This window comes from Oryctolagus cuniculus, chromosome 4 (genome assembly GCF_964237555.1).
Source record: "Oryctolagus cuniculus chromosome 4, mOryCun1.1, whole genome shotgun sequence".
NCBI classification, from domain to species: Eukaryota; Metazoa; Chordata; class Mammalia; order Lagomorpha; family Leporidae; genus Oryctolagus; species Oryctolagus cuniculus.
The window spans coordinates 147,258,081-147,281,436 of record NC_091435.1 but is presented as its reverse complement, the minus strand read 5'-3'; the positions used below and the strand labels follow the sequence as shown (position 1 = coordinate 147,281,436).

General features: G+C 43.3%; 1 protein-coding gene across 4 annotated transcripts in view; it reads right to left on the bottom strand.

Annotated features, from left to right (window-relative positions):
- RYK (receptor like tyrosine kinase) overlaps positions 1 to 23,356 on the bottom strand; it is a 103,096-nt gene that overhangs the window by 2,566 nt on the left and 77,174 nt on the right. For all 4 annotated transcript variants that reach the window (XM_070072806.1, XM_070072807.1, XM_070072805.1 and 1 more), the window contains 4 exons: positions 18,478 to 18,547; positions 10,090 to 10,222; positions 8,434 to 8,543; positions 8,116 to 8,275 (listed from right to left, as the gene is read on the bottom strand). In XM_070072806.1, the coding sequence (XP_069928907.1) occupies positions 8,116 to 8,275; positions 8,434 to 8,543; positions 10,090 to 10,222; positions 18,478 to 18,547 (473 nt within the window). The remainder of the gene's footprint in view (positions 1 to 8,115; positions 8,276 to 8,433; positions 8,544 to 10,089; positions 10,223 to 18,477; positions 18,548 to 23,356) is intronic.

The following is a 23,356-nucleotide window of genomic DNA, read 5'->3' as shown; positions in this document are numbered from 1 at the left end:
CCCACCTTGCCTAAGTAATAATCAGATTTATCAGGAAGCAGCCTGTGGACTGCTGCTAGTGGCAGCCACGGTGAGCTCTGGTCAGGGCTCCCCTCTGCGGCCCAGCCCTGGCTGTACTGCAGCTCCCAGAGGGCAGGCAGCGTGTCTGTAAGAGCCATTGCCAAGGGGAGGTGACTACTGCATGGTCACGTGTGACTCTGAGGTCAGGGCAACTGGGGCTGGGTGGGGAGACGCTGGCGTGAGACAGTACCCTGTTTATGAGCGGCTCTAAGTCCAGGCATTCTGAACCCTTTACTGCATTTAATTTTCACAACAAACCTTGGGGAACCACTGGTGACTTGACTTTACGGAAAGAGGAAACTTGCCTACAAATACATTTTTTAATGAATCAAAGAGAAAAAACGGGGGCGGGGGAGAGGCATGTCCAACCAAACACAAGTCAAATACACCTACTTACAAAACCTAAGCATAGTGCATTCACTTTTAGGTGAGCCAATCCAAAGCCAGGAGCATTTTCCAGGTCTCCTACATGGGTGCAGGGGCCCAAGAACTTGGGCCATCTTCTACTGCTTTCCCAGGTGCATTAGCAGGGAGCTGGATTGGAAGTGGAGCAGCTGGGACTTGAACTAGTGCCCATAAGGGATGCCGGTACAACAGACCAGGGCTTTAACCTGCGGCGCCACAGTGCCGGCCCCGGCCCCGCAGGTCTATCTTAAGACCTCACTCTATATAAGTCCTAACACCGATAATGATTAATAAACACAATGCTGGATTTTGGAGCAGTGTCCAATTTCTACAGAGAAGCAGTTTATTACACAAATGGACAGGGCCCAAAGAAGTGAAACGGGCTGGCAGGGCATTGCCCTCCCTTCTTTCTAGATGACACAGGTCTGTTCTTGTGCACTGATCACAGAACTGTGGGAAGGGTTAATTAAGTAGTAATTATAGCATACATTATATTTATAATTAATTATAACATATTGTATTACATACTTTATAATAGATAATTAAAATTACTTCTCTCACATTTATGTCCACATTATTATCACTAACAAGTCATCTAAGGTTCTCACATTACATATCACAACACTAAAAAGCAACATGAAATAAAGAACAATCAAGCCAAAGGGCATGCTACAGTTTCACTTCCTTAAAATCCAGCGAAAGTGATAAACTGCATGCTGGCAACCGACTCTTAAAAAAGAATCAAGACCAAATGGCACAAGGATGATTTGTGGAAAACTTGCTCTCTCAAGTCTTCTGATAAGTAAACCATTCAAAGGGTAGATAGGCTTATTCTATAATTTCCTTCTGTTTGACGCAGTTGGGGAGGGGCAATAGGAAGGTCAAGTTGTTGTTTTTCCCAGGGTTTCATGGAGGACTGTGGCCATGTCCACTTATAGAACACTTTAGAGAAGAGTGTTCTATTCGTCTCACTTCTTTCCCCCTAACTTGCTATTTTATAGCTTTTTAGGACATAATTTTTTTTTTTACCAAAAATGTATAGGATGTGGCTTGTCAAAGAGTTAAATTAATTTAAATTTATTTTTGTCCTTTAAATATAAACTGGTATCTTGGGGTGGGACCAACGTGCCTTTCTGCCCAGCTGTGGGAGGTGACACTGTCACCCTACTGGGCCCAGAAGGCAGAGTACTGAGCCAAGAAGTGCCTGAGATTTAACGTTGTCTGCCCTGTTAGGGACCCATCACCCCCGTCTTCCTTCCAATCTCTCACTTCGGGGAGGGGCATGTCTGTAGGTATCCATTCTACACCTGTATTTGGAAGCACATAACTTGCGTAGTTTCACAGGCTCAGGGCTGGAGGGGAAGTTACCTCAGGAGAAACCGTACCTCGAGGCTCACCCTGACCCTAGATGATAATTAGAGAAGACTTTAGATTTTAGACTCTAAAGTGAAGCCAGAGTAAGTTTAGACATGTAGGGCCGTTGGGTTGGAATGAATGTATTTTGCTTGTGGGATGAATTCAGGGAGGCCAGTGGTGGGATGTGATGGACTGAAGGTTTGTGTGCCTCCCCCACCCCGCCCCATAGTCCTATGTTCAAATCCTAATCCCAATGCAACGGTATTAGGAGTTGGGGCCTTTGGAAGCGATTAGGTCAGGAGGGTGGAACCATCATTGGTAGGATTTGTGCCCCTGAGACAGAAATCATCAGAAAGCTCTCTCACTCCTCACACCGTGGGAGATGCAGAGATCACCATTTATGAATGAAGGGGGAGACTGTCATTAGACACGAAGTCTGCTGATGCCTTAATCTTGGACTGGTAAGACTGGAGAAACGTGAGAACGAATGCTTGCTGCTCCACCTGTCAAATTCATGGTAGTTTATCACAGCAGCCTGAAGGTGTGATGACACTATCCCAACCTCAAAATCAGCACGCTTTAAGCCCACAGTGTCACACACGGCTGAGAAATGACCACTTTTGCTATGAATCTGTCCAAGGACCTGTGATCAGGAAAGAGAAGCCAACACCGGGTGTCTCCCAGCGCCTCCCCCCCCATCTGTTATTGAGGGCGCTTTTCTCCATTGTACCAGACTTTGCTCGGCCAGAACACGATGGCCATGGAAGGGGAACATTAACTAGAATGATAAAGATAAAGTTCTAAAGGAACAGAAAGGACAGGAATGTTCCTAAGACTCCATGAGTAAAATAGCTCAAGGGACAGACAAGAGAGAAAACACACCCAGGGCCACAAGACAGCAACTGCTCAGTTTTTTTTTAACTACATTAACTATTCCTGCAGTAGCTCCATGTATACCTCATTCCAAGGAAACATTAGAATAATTAAAAGAATATTACTAACTAAAATTAGACTATGTCTTTTTAAAAAAGAAGTTTGGGGGCTGGCACTGTGGCGCAGCAGGTTAAAGCCCTGGCTTGAAGTGCAGGCATCCCATATGGGAGACAGTTCTAGTCCTGGCTGCTCCTCCTCTGATCCAGCTCTCTGCTATGGCCTGGGAAAGCAGTAGAAGATGGCCCAAGTCCTTCGGCCCTACACCCACGTCGGAGACCTGGAAGAAGCCCCTGGCTCCTGGCTTCAGATGGGCGTAGCTCCAGCCATTGTGGCCATCTGGGGAGTGAACCAGCAGGTGGAACACCCCTCTCGCTCTCTGTAACTCTTTCAAATAAATAAAATAAATCTTTAAAAATAAAAAGAAGTTTGGTTTTAATGTTTATTTATTTATTTGAACGTAGAGTGACAGAGAAATGAACAGACAGATAAAGAGAAAAATCTTTCAGCTCCGGCTCACCCCCCAAATGCCTGCAATAGTCAGGGCTGGATCAGAGGCTTAGCACTCCATCAGGTGACAGGACTCAGTACTTGCATGCATCACCTGCTGCCTCCCAGGATGCACTGGCAGGAAGCTGGGCTAGAAGCAGGGAGGACAGGATTCAACGGGCCCTCCACCATGGAATGCGGACAGCCTGCTGCCCTCCCCAACAACATCTGCCGAACATGATCATTTTTTTTTTTTTTACAGGCAGAATGGACAGTGAGAGAGAGAGACAGAGAGAAAGGTCTTCCTTTGCCGTTGGTTCACCCTCCAATGGCCGCCACGGCCGGCGCGCTGTGGCCAGCGCACCGCACTGATCCGATGGCAGGAGCCAGGTGCTTTCTCCTGGTCTCCCATGGGGTGCAGGGCCCAAGCACTTGGGCCATCCTCCACTGCACTCCCTGGCCACAGCAGAGAGCTGGCCTGGAAGAGGGGCAACCGGGACAGAATTAAAGCACCCCGACCGGGACTAGAACCCGCTGTGCTGGCACCACAGGGCGGAGGATTAGCCTATTGAGCCGCGGCGCCGGCCCTAACATGATCTTATTGTTAATAATACTAAACCTTTGTCTTTTTTTTCCTAAACTAAGGTCTGAAGTAATCCTCTAGATGTTTATTAAAATTGTCTTTAATATTAATACCTCTTAATATAAACTTAATACTTAAATAACAGTTCTAAAATTTTTAATGTTTAAAATCTACAGGCAGGGGCCGGCACTGTGGTGTAGCAGGTAAAGCTGCTGCCAGCAGTGCCAGCATCACATATGGGCATCAGTTCAAGTCCCAGCTGCTCCACTTCCGATCTAGCTCTCTGCTATGGCCTGGGAAAGCAGAAGAAGATGGTCCAAGTACTGGGGCCCCTGCACCCACATGGAAGACCACCAAGAAGCTCCTGGCTCCTGGCTTCAGATCGGCACATCTCCAGCCATTGTGGTCAATTGGGGAATGAACCAACAAATGGAAGACTTCTCTCTCCCTCTCTGCCTCTCCTTCTCTCTTTGCGTAACTCTGACTTTTGAATAAATAAACAAAACTTTTTTAAAAAAGCAACAGCCATAAAGAAAATAAATAATTATTGAAAATCTCACCAATACTCTCAAATTAATAATTAAGATCTAATATAAAATAGAAAATTTTCTGTACCTTCTAAATAATAAGTCCCTTCCTGTAACTCCCTTGGATATGACAGTAGTTCAACAGAGCAGTCTCATAGGTATATGATGTATAAATGTGAGGGTCTCTTGTCCAAGAGGCACTGGCTCAGAGGCACTGGGCCAACAGGAGAAACATGAAGCAGTTTGCTATATTTTCCACCTCGGTAGTCATTCACATACACAAAATAAGTAACATGAAGGTGAAAGGGAAATACTCCGATTCGCCCTATGCCCTAAAAACTGTTCAAACGCCTTTATAGGGTCTCCTCATCGCCACAGCCACTCTGATGAGATCAGCATGGAAGTCATTTCCTTGAGTTGTTTTTCCCAAGAAAATGCTCTTTAAACACAATGTAACACCTTAAAGACAAGAAACCCCACAAGAAACTCCTAACTGTGCAATCCTGATTGCATTTAATCTTTTATAGAAATTTGTTTCGTAATAGTAGAATTCTGCTAGCTACTGTAATATTCAAAGAAGATATAAATCAAGACATTTATTTTCAAATAATGGAAAAGAAAGTCACATTAAGAAACCTATGGTGGTGCCCACATCTGAAGAAAACAGAATAAAAACAATATCCAGACATTCTTAAGAACGTCTATGATGACGTCGTATCTTGGAACAGTATTAGAAAGACATTTATAACTAGTCAAATCTAGTTGTGCATATTTCCTAAGCTCAATAGTTAAAAGATAACGTTAACATTACAAGAATTTGACATAATGAAATATTGACTCCTTCCAGTAAAAACTATGAGAACAATCCAGAGACGCAATTTATTATTTTTAAGATAGAAACAAATCATGTAGAATTCTTAACTACAAAGAAATACGAAAATATTAAGGGGCTTTTAAAGGAGAGAAAAAGGGCCCGGTGCTGTGGCATAGCACGTATAGCCACCACCTGCAATGCTGGCATCCAATGTGTATGCTGGTTCAAGTCTTAGCTGCTCTTCTTTCGACCCAGCTCCCTGCTAATGTGCCTGGGAAAGCACTGGAATATGGCTCTAGTACTTGGGCCCCTGCATCCATGTGGAAGACCCAGAAGAAGCTCCTGGTTCCTGGCTTCAGTCTACTACCCCCCTGGCAGTTGCAGCCATTTGGGGAGTGAACCAAAACATGGAAGATTTCTTTCTCTCTCTCACTTTAACTCTTTCAAATAAATAAAATAACTCTTTTTTAAAAAAAGAAAAGGAGAAAGAAAGTGTTCCCTCCAAGAAAGCAATGCCATTTTGTTGGATGTTACATTTATATCTCAAAGTACATGGAATACTAAATGTAGTTTTCAACCCCTCAACTTCAATCCATATGTTATAAAGCAATCTTTAACTAAACACACTTGGATCAAATGTTCAAGGAGATAGATATGTATAAACGTACTGAACCATCACACAGTCCCCTGTAAGTACAATTTCTTGTGTCAGCTAAAAGAATGCCAAAAATGCTTACAAGCAAGAAGAAGAAAAACAAACAACAAAAAATACTTTCAGAATTCAAATCCAAGAGTCTGGGTATATCTGCCTTACCCCACAAGCCCACAGCCTGACAGGCCCCGTGCCCCTCCGGCTAGAGAAGCCGGTTTCTGCCCAGCGTCACCTGTGTGGCTGCTCTGAAGTGGACAACCTGCCTCCTCATAATCACGTGTATTATTCTCCCATCTCAAGGGTGAGGCTTTCTCCCACAAGAGTGTAGTTTATTTTAAGTTAAAACAAAGTATTTTTGAAGATGTACAGAATAAAAGACTTTATTTTAGAGGCCAGAAAGAGTAGGGGAAAAAAAATCTATGTAAGTAAATTGTTCATTCACACCAAGTGAACATATTTTATCAAGACATAAGTATATAAAAAGAATAGAATATTGAGGCTGGCTTTGTAGTGTAGCAGGGTAAGGTGCCACTTGTGACACCGGCATCCCATACTGGAGCGCCAGTTTGAGTCTTGGCTGCTCTGCTTCTGATCCAGCTTCCTGCTAATGTGCCTGGAAGAGCAGTGGATAATGGCCCAAGTCCTTGGGCCCCTGCCACCTGCATGGGAGACCTATAAAGCTTCGGCCTGACCCAGTCCTGGCTGCTGCAATCATTTCAAGAGTGAACCAATAGCTGGGGAATCTCTCTGTCTCTCCCTTTCTCTCTGTTACTCTACCTTTCCAATAACAAAACCTTAGAAACAGAGCACTATATCAAGCAGCACCTAGTTTCTAAAAAAGGAAAATAAATTCATGAAGAGATTATAATTAATGAGAGGGTCTTTATCCTTTATTAAATTATCCACATTTTAAGACTTATAAATTAGAATATCATGTTTTTCAATAAGGAAATCTTACATAATTCCCATTAATTAGCTGAATGGTAAGCCCAAAGATATGTCTATGCCCTAATCCCTGAAACCTGAAAATACTATCTTCCATGGCAAAAGGCGTGACGAAGCTAAGGGCACAGAGAGGAGCTTGTTCTGGACTGTATAGGTGGGTTCTAAATGCCATTACATGTATCCTGGTGAGAAAGGGGCAAGCAGAGTTTTGAAAACACAAATACACACGAAAGAAAAGGTGGTATGAGCACAAAAGAGAAGGAGATGTAGCCACCAGCTAAGGAGCGCCACCGAGTGCGGAAGCTGAGCGCGGCAAAGGATGCTTTCTCTCCGAGGGCCTCTGGAGGTAGCAGGGCCCAGCCAAGCCTGATCCCACACACTGGGCCTCCAGATCTGAACTGTGCAAGAATACATATCTGACTTCAGCTTTAGCCACCAAGGCTGTAAAAATCTGCTGCAGCAGCCATGGGAACTGAATACACTGGGGGAAAGAGTTAGAGGCTAATTAGTGTAATTAATTAATTAGTGTACAGTAACACTCTATTTAAAAAGTAATCCTTAAAGCATACAAACTTCAAAGTAAAAAGATAACCCTACATTATAAGTTAACTATATTTAGATGAGATATAATGACACAGTAAGCTCAATTCTTACAGTAGGAACTGAAGCCAACAACTCCGTTACGTGTTAACATGCTGCACAGATTAACACCGAGTGATCGCACAGGGGAACCTCACATACAGAAGCTAAATCTCTAACGCTCCAGCTATAACAATAAAATGTAGCAGGCGAGAGACAGAGGAGTACATTAAATCAAGCTTAATCTTCCAAATCAGACTAAAAGGTCAAGTGGCAGAAATTCAAAACAGCTGTAAAATACCCACAAGTAGATGCTGCTTCTGAAATTACACATCACTAAGTTCAAAGGCTCCAACTGTATGATCCGGTTGAGTGGCAGAACTACCCAGGAACTGACAAACACAGGAGAGGGACATGTGGGAACTTAAATATCACATAGGCCACGATACTTGGGAGAGACCATTTGAGGAAAAAGAAAACACAATTCTGTTATCTGGCAACCACTTGGTCATTGTGAGACTTAAATAAGAAAAAGAATCAATGACTGCAATCTCTCTCAAAACTGGGACACCAGTGCTGGCGCAGTGTCACAGTGCCCTGCCTGAGAGGCTGTGCTGAGGGTCGAGTGAGACGACTCACAGCACCGGCGCGTCTCCACTACACTTACCTTCTGCGCGACGCATTTCAGGGACAGTTACTAGCGTGAAGAGAAAACAAAGCGTACGAATTTTAAAACTGAAGGCTACTTCTCCACCCCGTTCCATGCAGCACTTACCACGTCACTAGCACTGGAGAACTCATTATTAACCAGACTTTCAAGAGCCATCCACCGAACTGGCCTGTTTTCGTTGTCCCCCAGACAGTGGTAGTCCATGGGGAACAAGTCTCTGGAGAGGGCGTTGTCAGTGATCTTCACCTGAAGTGTGTCATCAATCCTGGAAAGTCCACACAGGAGCATCAATGCACTCGGGCATTAACAAGCAGATTGCCTTAAGGCTTAACTACACCTACGTTTCACTGTGACTCCCAGAGACAGCAGCAAACCTGAGGAGCCCTGTACTCTAAGTGACACCGACACGCTCGCGGCACTTACACACAGTTCCTAGCAGCCAGGTCTTTATGGATGACTTCCCTTCTGGCCAGGTAGCTCATTCCACAGGCAATCTGAATAGCCATGTGCACCAGGTCTTGCTGAGAAATGGCCTGGGTAACAGAAAATGACAAGGTTTGAGGATGGATCCCACAATCCTACTCCAAGTACTTCTTCACACATTCCCTGGGCTTCAGAAGTTGTCTCCTGACCAAGAGCAAGTTCCCACAGTTCCCTATTCTGTACTTTCACCAATGATAGCCCTTATTTTATAAATGTCAGCTAAATTCACTTGACTGGCTCATCCATCAGCTGTATCTCCCCAACACCAGGACCTATGACAGCTGCTCAGTGAATACCTCTCTATTCAATGAATGCCAAATTCTCAAGGTAATTTTTCAAATACTTATTACTCAATAACCATTCTTCTCTTTTAAACAATTTTTATTAGATTATCCCCTCTGGAGACTATTTCAAACTAACAACACAGGCTAGACTACATGCATGCCAGTGTTGTGGGGTAAGGAATAACCATTCTTCCCCAGGTGATGCTGTTGGGCCATCACACACAACCATTAGCTTTCATCCTGTCAATTTATAAAGCAAACCACATGTACTAAGCCAAATGCTTAACATAACCTTTGCATTCACTCTCTCCTACCAACTGTAATAAATACACTATTATAAACACAAAAGCTAACTTAGTGAGGCTGTGAGATACAGCAGACAGCGAAGCACCTGCTGGCCCACATCACTACCATGACCAAATGCTTCACAGCGATGGCTTCAGGAGCAATGACACCCGAGGCGATGGACATCCTACAGCCAAGCCTACTGAGAACGTCCTCAATCTCCCCCACAGTCTAGAGACCAGCTACCACCAGCTGTTGGGACAATACGGACCAAATGGCTCTGTAAAGTCTGTTTTCATTCCAGATGGCAATCTAGGACAACTTGGAAGAGTTCTCCAGAAAATCACTGAGATTGTGTCACAGAGGATTTGAATTGACTACAAAGATACAAAAAGTCTTCAAAAACTTCATGGAACATATGCATTATGAAAAAACTATGCATGGATTTCAAATATTTCTTGCACAAAAATAATTTTTTTTCTTTTCTGAAAAGCAGAGAGAGAGATGTGCAAAGAGATAGAGATCTCCCATCTGCTGGTTCACAAACTGCTGGCACTGCCAGGCTGGGCCAGGCCAAAGCCAGGAGCCAGAAACCCAGTCCAAGTCTCCCCCACGGATGGCAGGGACCCAAACACTTGAGTTACCGCCTGCTGCCTCCCAGGGTACACAACAGCAGGAAGCTGGAGTTGGGAGTGTAGCCAGGACCGGAACTTAGGCACTCCAGTATGGGAGGCAGGCAGTATCCACTGTGCCCATTTTATTCCCCCAAAATAAAATGTTAAATTGTTTAACTCCACTTTTCTACAAACTTCTTGAAGTTCTATAACACAAGGAAAACCTTTAGCATCAGCAGAGAGCAACCCTCATTTTCCTCTAAATCAACAGGCTATACATGTATCCTCTGGTTCACTTTGAATTTCTTCTTTGTAGCTCTCTGAACAGTTTATATTTAAGAATGCTAACATCTGTCAAAGATATTAGCAAACATCTCCAGTAAATAACTGGTATTTGGGCAAATTTTTCTTACCTGTGGATTATTGGCCTCTACTAATTTGCACTGCCTTAAAAACAATTTAAGGTTCCCCCAATTCATGTAAGGCAATATCACCATGGGCTTTTCTCCTTCTTCTATACACACATGAGTAATAGGAAGAAGATTTCTGTAAAATAATAAGAAAGTGGGAGAAAGATAAGTGAAATCTTAAAACCTCAGGGGCTTACTTTTAATAATAACCATAAAGATAACTTAAAACAAAATCCCAAATATACTTAAAAGAAGACATGATTACCATTAAAAATGTGAATTTATAAATGCTATTTTAAGCCAGACTTAAACCTTCACCCTATGTGTATTTTGTGGTTAGGCAAGTTGTTTCCTGTGGGCTGTGCCTTTGGAGACCCTCCAGGCACACTAAATTGTCACTCCAAAGGACATAGACACCTGAAAAAGGACTTGACCACGAGTGTATTTTAACAATATCCCACCTATCCCATCATCAAGCTTTTTTTCTTTTACCTTTTTGAAGATTTATTTTATTTATTTGAAAGGCAAAGTAACAGAGAGAGAGAGAGCGCGACAAGAGAGAGCGACAGAGAGCGAGAGAGAGAGATATCTTCCATCTGCTGGTTCACTCCTCAAATGGCTGCAATGGCCAGGGCTGGGCCAGGCCAGTCAGGAGCCCAGAACTCCAGCTGGGTCTCCTGCAAGGGCGTCAGGGGCCCAAGCACTTGGACTATCTCCCGCTGCCTTACCAAGCACATCAGCAGGGAGCTGGATTGGAAGTGGAGCAGTTAAGACTCAAACCAGCACTATGATATGGGATGCCAGTATTGCAAGCAGTGGCTTAACCCATCGCATCACAATGCCGGCCCTCATCTCATATTTTTTAAAAGGCCAATCCAGACTGTGAACAAGAATATGGTCATCACAAAGTCTTCAAAGAGGTTAAAATCACCACAAACGCCAAGACGTGCTTTGTTGCTCACATGGAATTTAGGACAGATTTCTGAGTCCCACAGTTACCCCTTACTGTGCGACCAATCTCTTGGCCTTAGCTTCCATACCTGTAACATCAGGACCACACAACCTGAAAAGCTTGCTATGGTCAGTGCAGAATAAAGCCAAGAATGTGGGAGACAATCTTATTTTCATTTTTCTGGCATTAGGTATATATTTCATCACAGTGTTTCACAGTGCAGATGGCTGCTCTTCTTTATGCCAGCTTATAGAGGAAAGGAGGATAAAGAGGAAGGTCTGGGTCTGCTAAAAAGCAGAAGAGGGCAGACAAGGTGCTGTTGGGCAGAGGCACAGAAGAGTGGATTCTCTGGGGCTCAACACAACAACTGCCTCTAATTGCAGTCTTGCTGAGTGCACAGTGAGGTATCTCTCACCCCAGTTTTAGAATGGCCATCATCAAAAGGACCAAAACAGCAGCAACAAACAATGCTGGCAAGGAGGGGGAGAAAATGAAACCCTTACACTCTGCTTGTGGGAATGCAAATTAGTGCAACCACTGTGCAGAATGCAGTGTGGAGGTTCCTAAACAAAAACACACCATCCATACGACCAGGCTATCCCACGTCAGGCTATAAATCCAAAGGAAAGGAACTCAGCATATGAAGGAGACAGCGCACTCCCACGTTCACTGCAGCACCACAGCCCAGGTGTGGAGTCAGCCTCGGTGTCCATCAGTGCATGAATGGACAAAGGAAATGGAGGATATGCACAATGGGATGGAATTCTATCCTCTGCAGCAAAATGAATGCAACTGGAGAACATTATGCTAAGTGAAATGAGCCAGACACAGAAAGAACATCCTGCACACGGCACGTTCTCTCTGAGAAGCTACACAAGACACTTGATGTAAACTGGAGGTTAGGAAGGGTGGGGGAGATAACGAGTGCTAAAGCACACGTACACAGAGGCAACAAGTTCTAGCGTTCCCAGCACAGGACGGCTCGGTTCACAATGACCTACTACACACTTGATGAGGAAATCAGAGAGGAGCTCGAAGGCCCCAAACATAAAGGAATGAATGACATGCTAACTGCTAATTTGATCAGTACATCCTGCATCCTCCTGTTGAAATATCACATTGTATCCCATAAATATGTACAATTACTATGCTAACTAACATAGTTTAAAAGCAATACTCTAATAAAATAATTTTTATTGGTTTGAACTTGTTTCAGAGGAAACAAGGAGGAAAATTTTTCATTAAGCCAAAAGTTCTTGGCCAGCTATATTTTCTAACTTGCCATTGATGTTTATTAGTCATTTGGATATCCTCTTCTGTGCAGAGCCAGTGAAGTCTTTTGCCCTTTTTCTATTGGGTTATCTTTTTCTTTTTGATTTACAGAAGTTCTTTATATAATCTGAATATATGTCCTAGGTACATGGATGGTGTTAAGCCTGTCTTTTAATCATGATATATCTTTAAAGTGAAAGTCTTAACTTTATTTTTTAAGATGCCTTATTTATTTATTTGATAGTCAGAGTTACACAGAGAGAGAAGGAGAGGCAGAGAGAGAAAGGTTTTCTATCCCCTGGTTCACTCCCCAGTTGGCCACAACAGCCGGAGCTGCACCAATCTGAAGCCAGGAGCCAGGAGCCTCTTCTGGGTCTCCCATGCGGGTGCAGGGGCCCAAGAACTTGGGCCATCTTCTACTGCTTTCCCAGGCCATAGCAGAGAGCAGGATCAGAAGTGGAGCAACTGGGTCAGGAACTGGTGCCCACATGGGATGCCAGCACTGCAGGCAGCGGCTTAACCCACTACGCCACAGTGTCTGCTCCGAAAGTCTTAACTTTAATATAGCTCAATTATTAATTTTTTAATAATATAGTCTTTCTACTTTATTTATTTGAGAGGTAGAGTTACAGACAGAGAGAGGGAGAAACAGAGAGAGAGGTCTTCATTCTCTGAAGAATGCTGCTTCACTCCTCAATTGGCTGCAATGGCCGGACCTGAGCCAATGCAAAGCCAGGAGCCAGGAGCTTCTTCCGGGCCTTCCACAGGAGTGCATGGGCCCATTTTCCACTGCTTCTGCAGGTCACAAGCAGAAAACTGGATTGGAAGAGGAGCAGCTGGGGCATGAACCACATGAGATGCTAGCACAGCAGGCAGAGGTTCAGCCTCCTATGCTACAGCACCAGCCTCCAATTCGTAATTCTTCAAGTGGAGGCACTCTTTTGTTGGTTCTATTTAAACAACCTGGCCAACCTGCTGAACCTATTTAATGAGTTTTTAATTTCTGTTGTTTCATTTTTCAGTTCTGGAATTTCCATTTATTTATTATTGTTTCCAGTCAGTGCTCTGCTAAAGTTCTCTTTCTTCCTTTAACACATTATAATTGTTAGTTTTAAATCTGTGTCTGGGGGCCAGCACTGTGGTACAGTGGGTTAAAGTCCCTGCCTGCAGTACTGGCATCACATATGGGAGCCGGTTCCAGTCCCGGCTGCTCCACTTCTGATCCAGCTCTCTGCTGTGGCCTGGGAAAGCAGTAGAAGATGGCCCAAGTGCTTGGGTCCCTGCACCCATGTGGGAGACCCAGAAGAAGCTCCTGGCTCCTGGCTTTGGATCGGCCCAGCTCTGGCTGTTGCAGCCATCTGGGGAGTGAATCAGAGGATGGAAGACATCTCTCTCTCTCTCTCTCTCTCTCTGGTTCTCTTTCTCTCTAACTCTTTCAAATAAATAAATCTTTAAAAGAATATATGTCTGATAAATCTACTAGCTAGATCCTTTTGGGTCCTATACATTTTTCCCCTTGATTTGGAACACATAAACTTGTCTTCTTGTTAAAAAGCAAAACAAAACAAAAGAACAAAATTATGGACTGGCATTGTGGCCCAGGGGGTTAAGCTGCCACCTGCAAAGCCAGTAGCCCATATGAATGCCATTTTGAGGCCTGTCTGTTCAACTTCTGATCCAGCTCCCTGCTAAAACACCTGGGAAAGCAGCAGAAGATGGCCCAAGTGCTTCTGCCTCTGCCACCCAGGTAGGTGGAAGACCCATATGGATTTCAGGTTCCTGATTTTGGCCTGGCCCAGCTCTGGCTGATGTGGCCACTTGGGGAGCCAAAACAGTAGATAGAAGGTATTTCTCTTTCTCTCTCTCTCATTGTGTGTGTGTGTATATGTGTGTGTGTGTGTGTGTGTCTGTGTCCCCCTCTCTGTGTAACTCTGCCTTTCAAATAATAATCTTTAAAAAAAAAAAAAAAAGAGATGAACTGCTAAGTGAATGGAGGAACAATACACTTTCTACAATCTGACAATGCATTTTGTTGGTCCTAAGTAGGAATCCTGGTACCAGCAGCCATAACGAAGCTATACCCTGCCTTTAGACATTTAACCCCTGAATGCCTAGCATCCAATCACTGCAACTCGGTAGTCATTCCACTTGTTCCCTGAGGGGACACTGGGACTGACTCATCCCGACAGGCCTACAGAATGCCTGCATCAGAAAATTCGGCACAGGGCTGGTGTGAACGTTTGTCAGCCAAGGTGTCTTTAAGGCAGCAGAATACACAAAGCTGTGCTTGGGGAAAAGCCTGGCTTTGTGCATATTTAACTGCCACACACTTCCATGCTGTAGTGCAGACCTGTCCTCAGGGTAGGAATGCTGGCTAGGTGCCTAAGGCTAGGTCAGCATCATATACTAGTATTACACACTTTGGATCTTCTCCCTAGAGTCAGCTAACAGAACATCAAGCACTCCCAACACTGCCAAAAAAGATATTTCCAATTCAGTGTTTCCCAGTTCTTGTCAAATGCCTAGTAGAGGGGTGGAACGTTTGGCACAGCAGTTAAGTTTCTGCTTGAGACGTCTGCATGCCATTTTGGAGTACTCACTTCAAATCCCAACTTCTCCATTTCCAATCCAGCTTTCTGCCAATGTGTGCCCTGGAAGGTAGGAGGTGATGGCTCAAATACTTAGGTCCCTGCTACCCTCGTGGGAGACCAAGATTGAGTTACGAGCTTCTGCCTTTGACCTGGACCAGCCCCGTCTGCTGCAGGCCTTTGGGGAATGACTAGAGCACAGATCTCTGTTCCTGTCTCTCTGCCATTCAAATAAAATGAAAACAAAAAGTCTAGTTAATAAAAATGTCCTTTTTAGAAAATGAAGTCTGAAGGCTGAGTTGTCCATCCATTCCTCTGCAAGGATAGGTTCACTTGCAGTGAATCAGGCCAATGGAAGGTAACATTTTGAACCACATAAGTTTACCTTCCAAAGGGACCCTGTCACTGTCCCTCAATATAGTGCGTTCACTTATTCCAAAGATTTCTGCCTTCTTTTATTTTTTTATTTTTTATTTCTTTATTTGACAGAGTCAGACAGTGAGAGAGACAGAGAGAAACCTTTCGTTGGTTCACCCCCCAAATGGCCACCATGGCTGGTGCTGCACTGATCCGAAGCCATGAGCCAGGTACCTCCTCCCGGTCTCCCATGCGGGTGCAGGGCCCAAGCACTTGGGCCATCCTCCACTGCCTTCCCGGGCCACAGCAGAGAGCGGGACTGGAAGAGGAGCAACCGGGACTAGAACCCGGCGCCCATATGGGATGCCAGTGCCGCAGGCAGAGGATTAACCAAGTGAGCCATGGCGCCGGCCCCTGCCTTCTTATTTTCAAAGAAAAAATAGGATTATTTGATATTTTATTAATGGATTATATGATAATAAGAAATCTGCCTCAGAATTTGAAAGCAGGAAAATTTTTCTTCTCCCTCAAAAAACAACTGTGTTTCTTTCCCTTCTGCTACTGAGAATTATCAACTTAAAAAAAAATATTTGAAAGGCAGAGTTACAGGGAGAGAGGGAGAGGCAGAAAAACAGAGATCTTCCATCTCGTGATTCACTCCCCAAATAGTGACCAACGGCCAGGACTGGGTCAGGTTGAAGGCAGGAACCTGGAACTCCATCCGGATCTCCCACCTGGGTGCAGGGGCCCAAGCACGTGGGCCATCTTCTACTGCTTTCCCAGGTGCATTAGCAGGGAGCTGAATGAGAAGTGATGCAGCTGGGACTTGAACTGGCACTCATACTGGATGCCGACACTGCAGACAGTGGCCCAGCCCCCTGCACCATGTCACCCGTCCTGAGAATTATCAACTTTTATTGTTCCCTCTACCGTTGGTTGCCCAGAAGTTAAGAGTTGTTTAAAAATAGCTAAGACCTGGGACCAACCCAAATGCCCATCAACAGTAGACTGGATAAAGAAATTATGGGACATGTACTCTATAGAATACTATACAGCAGTCAAAAACAACGAAACCCAGTCATTTGCAACAAGATGGAGGGATTTGGAAAACATCATGCTGAGTGAATTAAGCCAGTCCCAAAGGGACAAATATCATATGTTCTCCCTGATTGGCGACAACTAACTGAGCACCAAAGGGGAAACTTGTTGAAGTGAAATTGACACTGTGAGAAACAGTGACTTGATCAGCTCTTGTCCTGACGGTTGATGTACAATGTAATACTTTATCCATTTTAGTATTTTTTTTTGTTCTAGTACCATTGGTTGAACTCTGTAATTAACACACAATTATTCTTAGGTGTTTAAATTTTAACTGAAAAGTGATCCTTGTTAGGAATTTGGAAAACATTATGTTGAGTGAAATAAGCCAATCCCAAAGGGACAAATACCACTTGTTCTCCTTGATAGGTGACAACTAACTGAGCACCAAAAAGGAAACCTGTTAAAGTGAAATGAACACTATGAGAAACGGTGACTTGATCAGCCCTCACCCTGACTGTTGATGAGCAGCTTAATATGTTATCCCTCTTAGTATTTTTTGTTTGTTTGTTCTACTTAATACTTTTGGTTGAATACTGTAATCAATACACAATTCTTCTTAAGTGCTGAAACTTAACTGAAAAATGATCGCTGTTAAATATAAGAGTGGGAATAAGAGAGGGAAGAGATGTGCAATTCGGGACATGCTCAAGCTGACTTACCTCAAATGGTAGAGTTAGAAACATACCAGGGGATTCGAATTCAATCCCATCAAGGTGGCATGTACCAATGCCATCTCACTAGTCCCAGTGATCAATTTCTGTTCACAATTGATCGTAATGATAGCACTAAGAACCAAAGGGATCACATAAACAAGAATAGTGTCTGCAAATACTAGCTGATAGAATAAAAAAGGGAGAGAATGGTCCAACATGGGAAGTGAGATACACAGCAGACCCATAGAATGGCAAATGTCCTAACAGCACTCTGGCCTCAGAATCAGCCCTTAAGGCATGTGGATCCGGCTGAAATGCCCATGAGAGTATTTTAGGCATGGAAAGCCAAGACACTCTGGGGAAAAAAAAAAAAAAAAACCTAAATGAAAGATCTCCACGAGTGAGATCCCAGTGGAAAGAATGGGTCATCAAAGAAGGAGGTACCTTTCTCTGAAGGGAGGAGAGAACTTCCACTTTGACCATGGCCTTGTCTAAAAATGATCAGAGTTGGTGAACTCAGGGGGCTTCCATAGCCTTGGCAGCTCATGACAAGAGCCTAGGGTGATTACTGATGCCATAAACAAGAGTGTCAATTTGTTAAGTCAACTTACTCCTCATGTAGGATCTTTGTCCTTAGTGTGCTGTACATTGAGATTTAATGCTATAACTAGTACTCAAACAGTATTTTTCACTTTATGTTTCTGTGTGGGAGCAAACTGTTGAAATCTTTACTTAATGTATGCTAAACTGATCTTCTGTATATAAAGAGAATCGAAAATGAATCTTGATATGAATGGAAGGGGAGAGGGAGTGGATAAGGGGAGGGTTGCGGGTGGGAGGGACGTTATGGGGGGGAAGCCATTGTAATCAATATTCTGTACTTTGGAAACATATTCATTAAATAAAAGTTTAAAAAAATTAAAAAAAAAGAAATACATGCTAGAAATGCACTAGAAGTGCTGAAATATCTAACTTACTACAGAATATTTTCACACAAATACCTAGATCTAGACTATATAGAGCTACACACATAGAAAGAGATAAACACACACACACACACACATACACACACACACACAAAGCCACTATGACAAAATGTTAACTATTGCCGGCATTTATTACTGGTGTTTATTATTTTTGTCTTTGCTGCTGTATGTTCAAAAATTTCATAATAAATATTTTTAGCATAAGTGCATCAGACTATTTTTAATAAAAAAGGGAAATACGCACATAAGTATGTATGAACTATCTCTGGAAAACTTAGCTATAATTACCCAGATGTGGGCTTACATACTATATTCTTTAGACTTTACTGTGCTTGTAAATGTGCATGTACTTGACTTTTATATTCAGAAAAAAAATGCAGCTATGCAAAAAGTGTTCAGTTCGTAACTCGCGGCCAGTTCCCGCAGGGAGAAGGCAGCGTGGAGGGCTGGGTGCCTCACAGGCTGGCGGCCCCTCCTCTCACCTGTGGTGGAGACCTCGCAGCTTGCAGCTTTCAGTGAGCATCATCGTCACCTGGACTTCAGAAGCTTGATCTAGACACAGAAAAGAAACTGTGCTGAGCGATGACACCATACACATGCAATGATTATCTGACTGCAAGATAAACTTCCATTACAAGTTACAGGTAAATCTAACTAGATCTACTCCGAAGTTTTACTGCAGTAGACAGAGTCTCATTGGCAGGTCAGCTTTCACAGAAATTCTTACATAAAAATTAGAAATTTAGTAAGGTCCCATAAGTAAATAGGAAAAGCAGTAACAGATGGGAAAATATCTCTAACATAAGGCATGTAAGGATAATTTCCTTTTTCTCCTTTTTCACAGAACTTTTACAAATCAGTAAGGAAAAATACTGAGACAGAGGCAGAGGATGTAAACATAGAGTTTACTGAGACAAGAAAAAAAAAAAACACAGAAGAACAAGAGGATTATAAAACAGCTGTCAGCTTCACTTCCACATACAGAAAGGCCATTTTCCCCACCGGAATGAAACAGAGCGAGACATTCAGCTACTTGCCAGTTGGGCAACAATGTGTAGAAGCAGGCTATCAACCGCATTTAGGGTAGGTAGAGAAAACAATGCCCAACAACATTTTCAATGAACATATGCTTCACATTATTTCATTGCTAAGAGTCCACAGATATACTCAAAGACTCATCTATAGTATGCCCATGTGTGCCTTTCAAAATGTTTGCACTAGAACAAACTTTAAAGATTTATGTATTTGAAAGGAAGAGTGACAGGGGAGATGGAATGAGAAAGAAATCTGCAATCTGATGGTTTGCTCCCCAAAGGGCCACAGTGGCCAAGGCTGGGCCAGGCTGAAGCCAGGAGCTCCATCTTGGGTGGCAGAAGCATAAGCACTGGGACCATCTTCCTCTGCCTTCCCAGGTACACGAGCAGGGACATGAACAGGAAGCAGAGCAGCTTGGATCTGAAGGCCAGCATCATAAGCAGCGACTCAACCCACTGTGCTCCCATACCAGCCCCACAGCCTTGTCTTGTAATTCCACTTTCCATACATTTTTTAAGTACTATCATAAATAATGTAAAAAGGACACCATTCAACTGAACAGCAAAAAACTCCTATCAACCAAAGTATTGATAGAGAACTAATGAAACTGGGCCAATGCAACACCACATAGCTACTTTTTAAAAAATAAGAGGAACACCTTTGAAATATATTAAATTTTAAAAGCAACATACAAACCTGCGCTTGTAAGACGTGACAGTTTTTTTTTCTTTAAGACAGGCAGAGTTAGTGAGAGAGAGAGACAGAGAGAAAGGTCTTTTTTCCATTCGTTCACCCCCTCAAATGGCCACTACGGCCAGCATGCTGTGTTGACCCAAAGCCAGGAGCCAGCTGCTTCCTCCTGGTCTCCCATGAGGGTGCAGGGGCCCAAGCACTTGGGCCATCCTCCACTGCCTTCCCGGGCCACAGCAGAGAGCGGGACTGGAAGAGGAGCAACCGGGACTAGAACTCGGCGCCCATATTGCATGCCGGCGCTGCAGGCGGAGGATTAGCCAAGTGAGCCATGGCACTGGCCCCAGGGGTTATGTTTTAAAAACATTTGGGAATATTTCTTTTCTTACTCACGAAAAGAATCATAAGAAATTGTTTATGGTGGTTATTTTTCAAGATGACAGAATTTACATCCTCTAATGTTTTCTTGTTTATGCTTCCTAACCTTACAAATATATAACTAAAAAAAAAAAAAAAAAAAAGACCACAGGAGCTCTAATTGGAGTTGACAGCTCATTTATTATTTTCTTCTTACCTCTCTGTGGTTAAAAACAAACACAAAGAAATAATAACTGAACTAGCAGAAAATTAACCTTCATATAAAAGCCAATCCAAGGACTATTCCATTTCATTTTCAGCTTCTAAACTTGTGGTTTTGGGTTCAAAGTAGCAAAATAAAAGTAGAACTGACTTTTAGGTCAATGTTTTTTCAACAAACTTGATAATGCAATTTGCCAATATCTCCAGTCTGTATCTCCAAAAGAAAGTTTAAGCTGTCAAGTATTTGCAAGAACCCAGGATTCCTCATCTTACAGGGACTGCTATCTTAATAGTATAAAGGAATTTTTCCACTGCTTGAACAGAACCTTTCTATTAAATAAATGCTGTATTTCTGTTGTAAAACTGAAAACGTTTGAGTTATTTAAAATATTTTTAAGAATCAAAAACGAGGCTCAGTGTTGTGGCTAGGAGATGAAGCCTCCATCTACAGGGCTGGCATCCCACTTGGATGCTGGTCCAAGTCTCCACTGCTCCACTTTGATCCAGCTCCCTGCTAATGTGCCTGGGAATGTGGTGGAGGATGGCTCAAGTCTTTGAGCCCCTGCACCTACATGAGAGACACAGAAGAAGCTCCTGGCTTCAGCCTGGCTCAGCCCTGACTGTGTGGCCATTCGGCGAGTGATACAGCAGATGGAAGATCTCTTGCTCTCTCTCTGTACTTCTGCCTTTCAAGTAAATAAATAAATCTTTAAAAATAAGTAAATAAAGAACAAACTTGAATGTAGTGCATCTATCTTTAAAAATACTTTTCAAAGAAACCAATAATTAACTTTATGAGGTCAGTAAAAACACTAACAATTATTTATAAAGCTCCTGGTCAATGTAATAAGAGGGAGAAAATAATTCAAAAGAGTGGCAAAGCCAGATCCACATTCCAGACCCTTATAGTGAAATGCTCAACCAACAATGAAAGCCATGAGCCTGGGTCCCGCACTATGACTGCCATATTCACTCCTTAAAATACAGCTGAGAAATCTGAAAGTAAATTTACTTTTTTAAAAATTTGTTTGTTTGAAGGGCAGAGTTACAGAGGCAGAAAAAGAGAGAGAGAGACAGAGACAGAGAGAGAGGGGGAGGAAGAAGGAGAGGGAGGGAGGGGTCTTTCATTCACTGGTTCATTTCCCAAATGGCCTCAACAGTTGGAACTGGGCCAATCCGAAGCCAGGAGCCAGGAGCCAGGAGCCAGGAGCCAGGAGCTTCTTCTGGGTCTCCCACATGGGTGCAGGGATCCAATCACTTGGGCCATCCTCTACTGCTTTCCCAGGCGTATTGGCAGGGAACTGGATTGTAAGTGGCACAGCTGGGACTCGAACCAGCACCCATATAAGATGCTGGCACTGCAGGCGGCCCTACTACACCTCAGTGCCGGCCCCTAAATTTACTTTCAAAACTGGAATGTCATTCTCTGCAGCACACTCTCTCCCATTACTTGCTATTAGTGTCCTCTTTCCACATAACTAACCCTCCCCTCCCCCCCCCGCCCCCCCTCTTTCCGTCTTTAAAGCTTTGGTGAAGATTTTTGTAGGAATGTGAAATGGGTAGAAAAATTCGAGACAAAGACTTGAAATATTTGGTATATTTTTATCTGCTGAAATAAATTCTAGTTATCTAAAACTGCTTAAAATACAGGATCATTTAGTGAATGGCAGAACATACCCTAGGTACTCTTTCTAGAAACCACATAATTTCTAGTGAAATTGTGGCCTGACTCTTGGGAGTTGGGAGGATCTTTTGAATACTGAGAATCAGTAATAGTTGGAGGTCTCCACCCAGTTAGTAGGAGTTCACCGACCTCTCAACAGGCAAGGAGATTCAAGTACTACATAAGGTAATTTCAGCATGCCATTTCATATATACTTAACTTCCTTTTTAAAATTAATATGTAATAAATTTTTGAGAAGTTCTTAACTTTGATAAGCATATTCTTATTTGAGTTGGATTATAATCTAGAAAACTTTCAAAGGGAGAAAAGAATAAGTTTATACATTTAGTAAGAAAAGCTCATCTTCAGGCCGCATTGTGGTGTAGCTGGTAAAGCCACTACCAGCAGTGCCAGCATTTGGGTGCCGGTTCCAGTCCCAGATGCTCCATTTCCAATCCAGCTCTCTGCTATGGCCTGGGAAAGTAGTAGAAGATGGCCCAAGTCCTTGAGCCCCTGCACCCCTGTGGGAGACCTGGAGGAAGCTCCTGGCTCCTGGCTCCTGGCTCCAGATCAGTGCAGCTCCAGCAGTTGCGGCCATTTGGGGAGTGAACCAGCAGATAGAAGACCTCTCTCTCCTTTCTCTCCTCTCTGCCTTTCAAATAAATAAATAAATCATTTTTAAAAAAGAGAGAAAGAAAAGCTAATTTTCCTGGACTGCTCTCCCAATCTAGCCCTAGTCGTAAATAGTAAGAGGTCTATCCTCAAAATGAGTACATTGAAAAGGGTGCTACAGGGCGGGGCCGTGGCTCACTTGGCTAATCCTCCGCCTGCAGCTGGTACCCCAGGTTCTAGTCTCAGTCGGGGCACTGGATTCTGTCCCAGTTGCTCCTCTTCCAGTCCCGCTCTCTGCTGTGGCCTGGGCAGGCAGTGGAGGATGGCCCAAGTGCTTGGGCCCTGCATCTGCATGGGAGACCAGGAGGAAGCACCTGGCTCCTGGCTTCAGAATTGGCGCAGTGCACCGGCCATAGCGGCCATTTGGGGGGTTGAACCAACGGAAGGAAGACCTTTCTCTCTGTCTCTCTCTCTCTCTCTCTCAATGTTTAACTCTGCCTGTCAGAAAAAAAAAAGAAGAAAAAAAAAAGAAAAGGGTGCTACAAAATAATTTCCAGTCCCCAAATTACAAAACAGCACAAAATAGGGGAAAAAACACAAACACTCATTTCCAAAACTTCAAAGATTTAGCAACTATGAAAGAAAATAAGAACTTAATACCAATAACCTCAACTTGATTCATTTACTTTATGAATTCAATTTCATATTTATTATGTAAGATTTAGGTTTCCAATTTCTAGAAATTACTGGAACATCCATTTAGGTTTCTGCACAAAATTAGA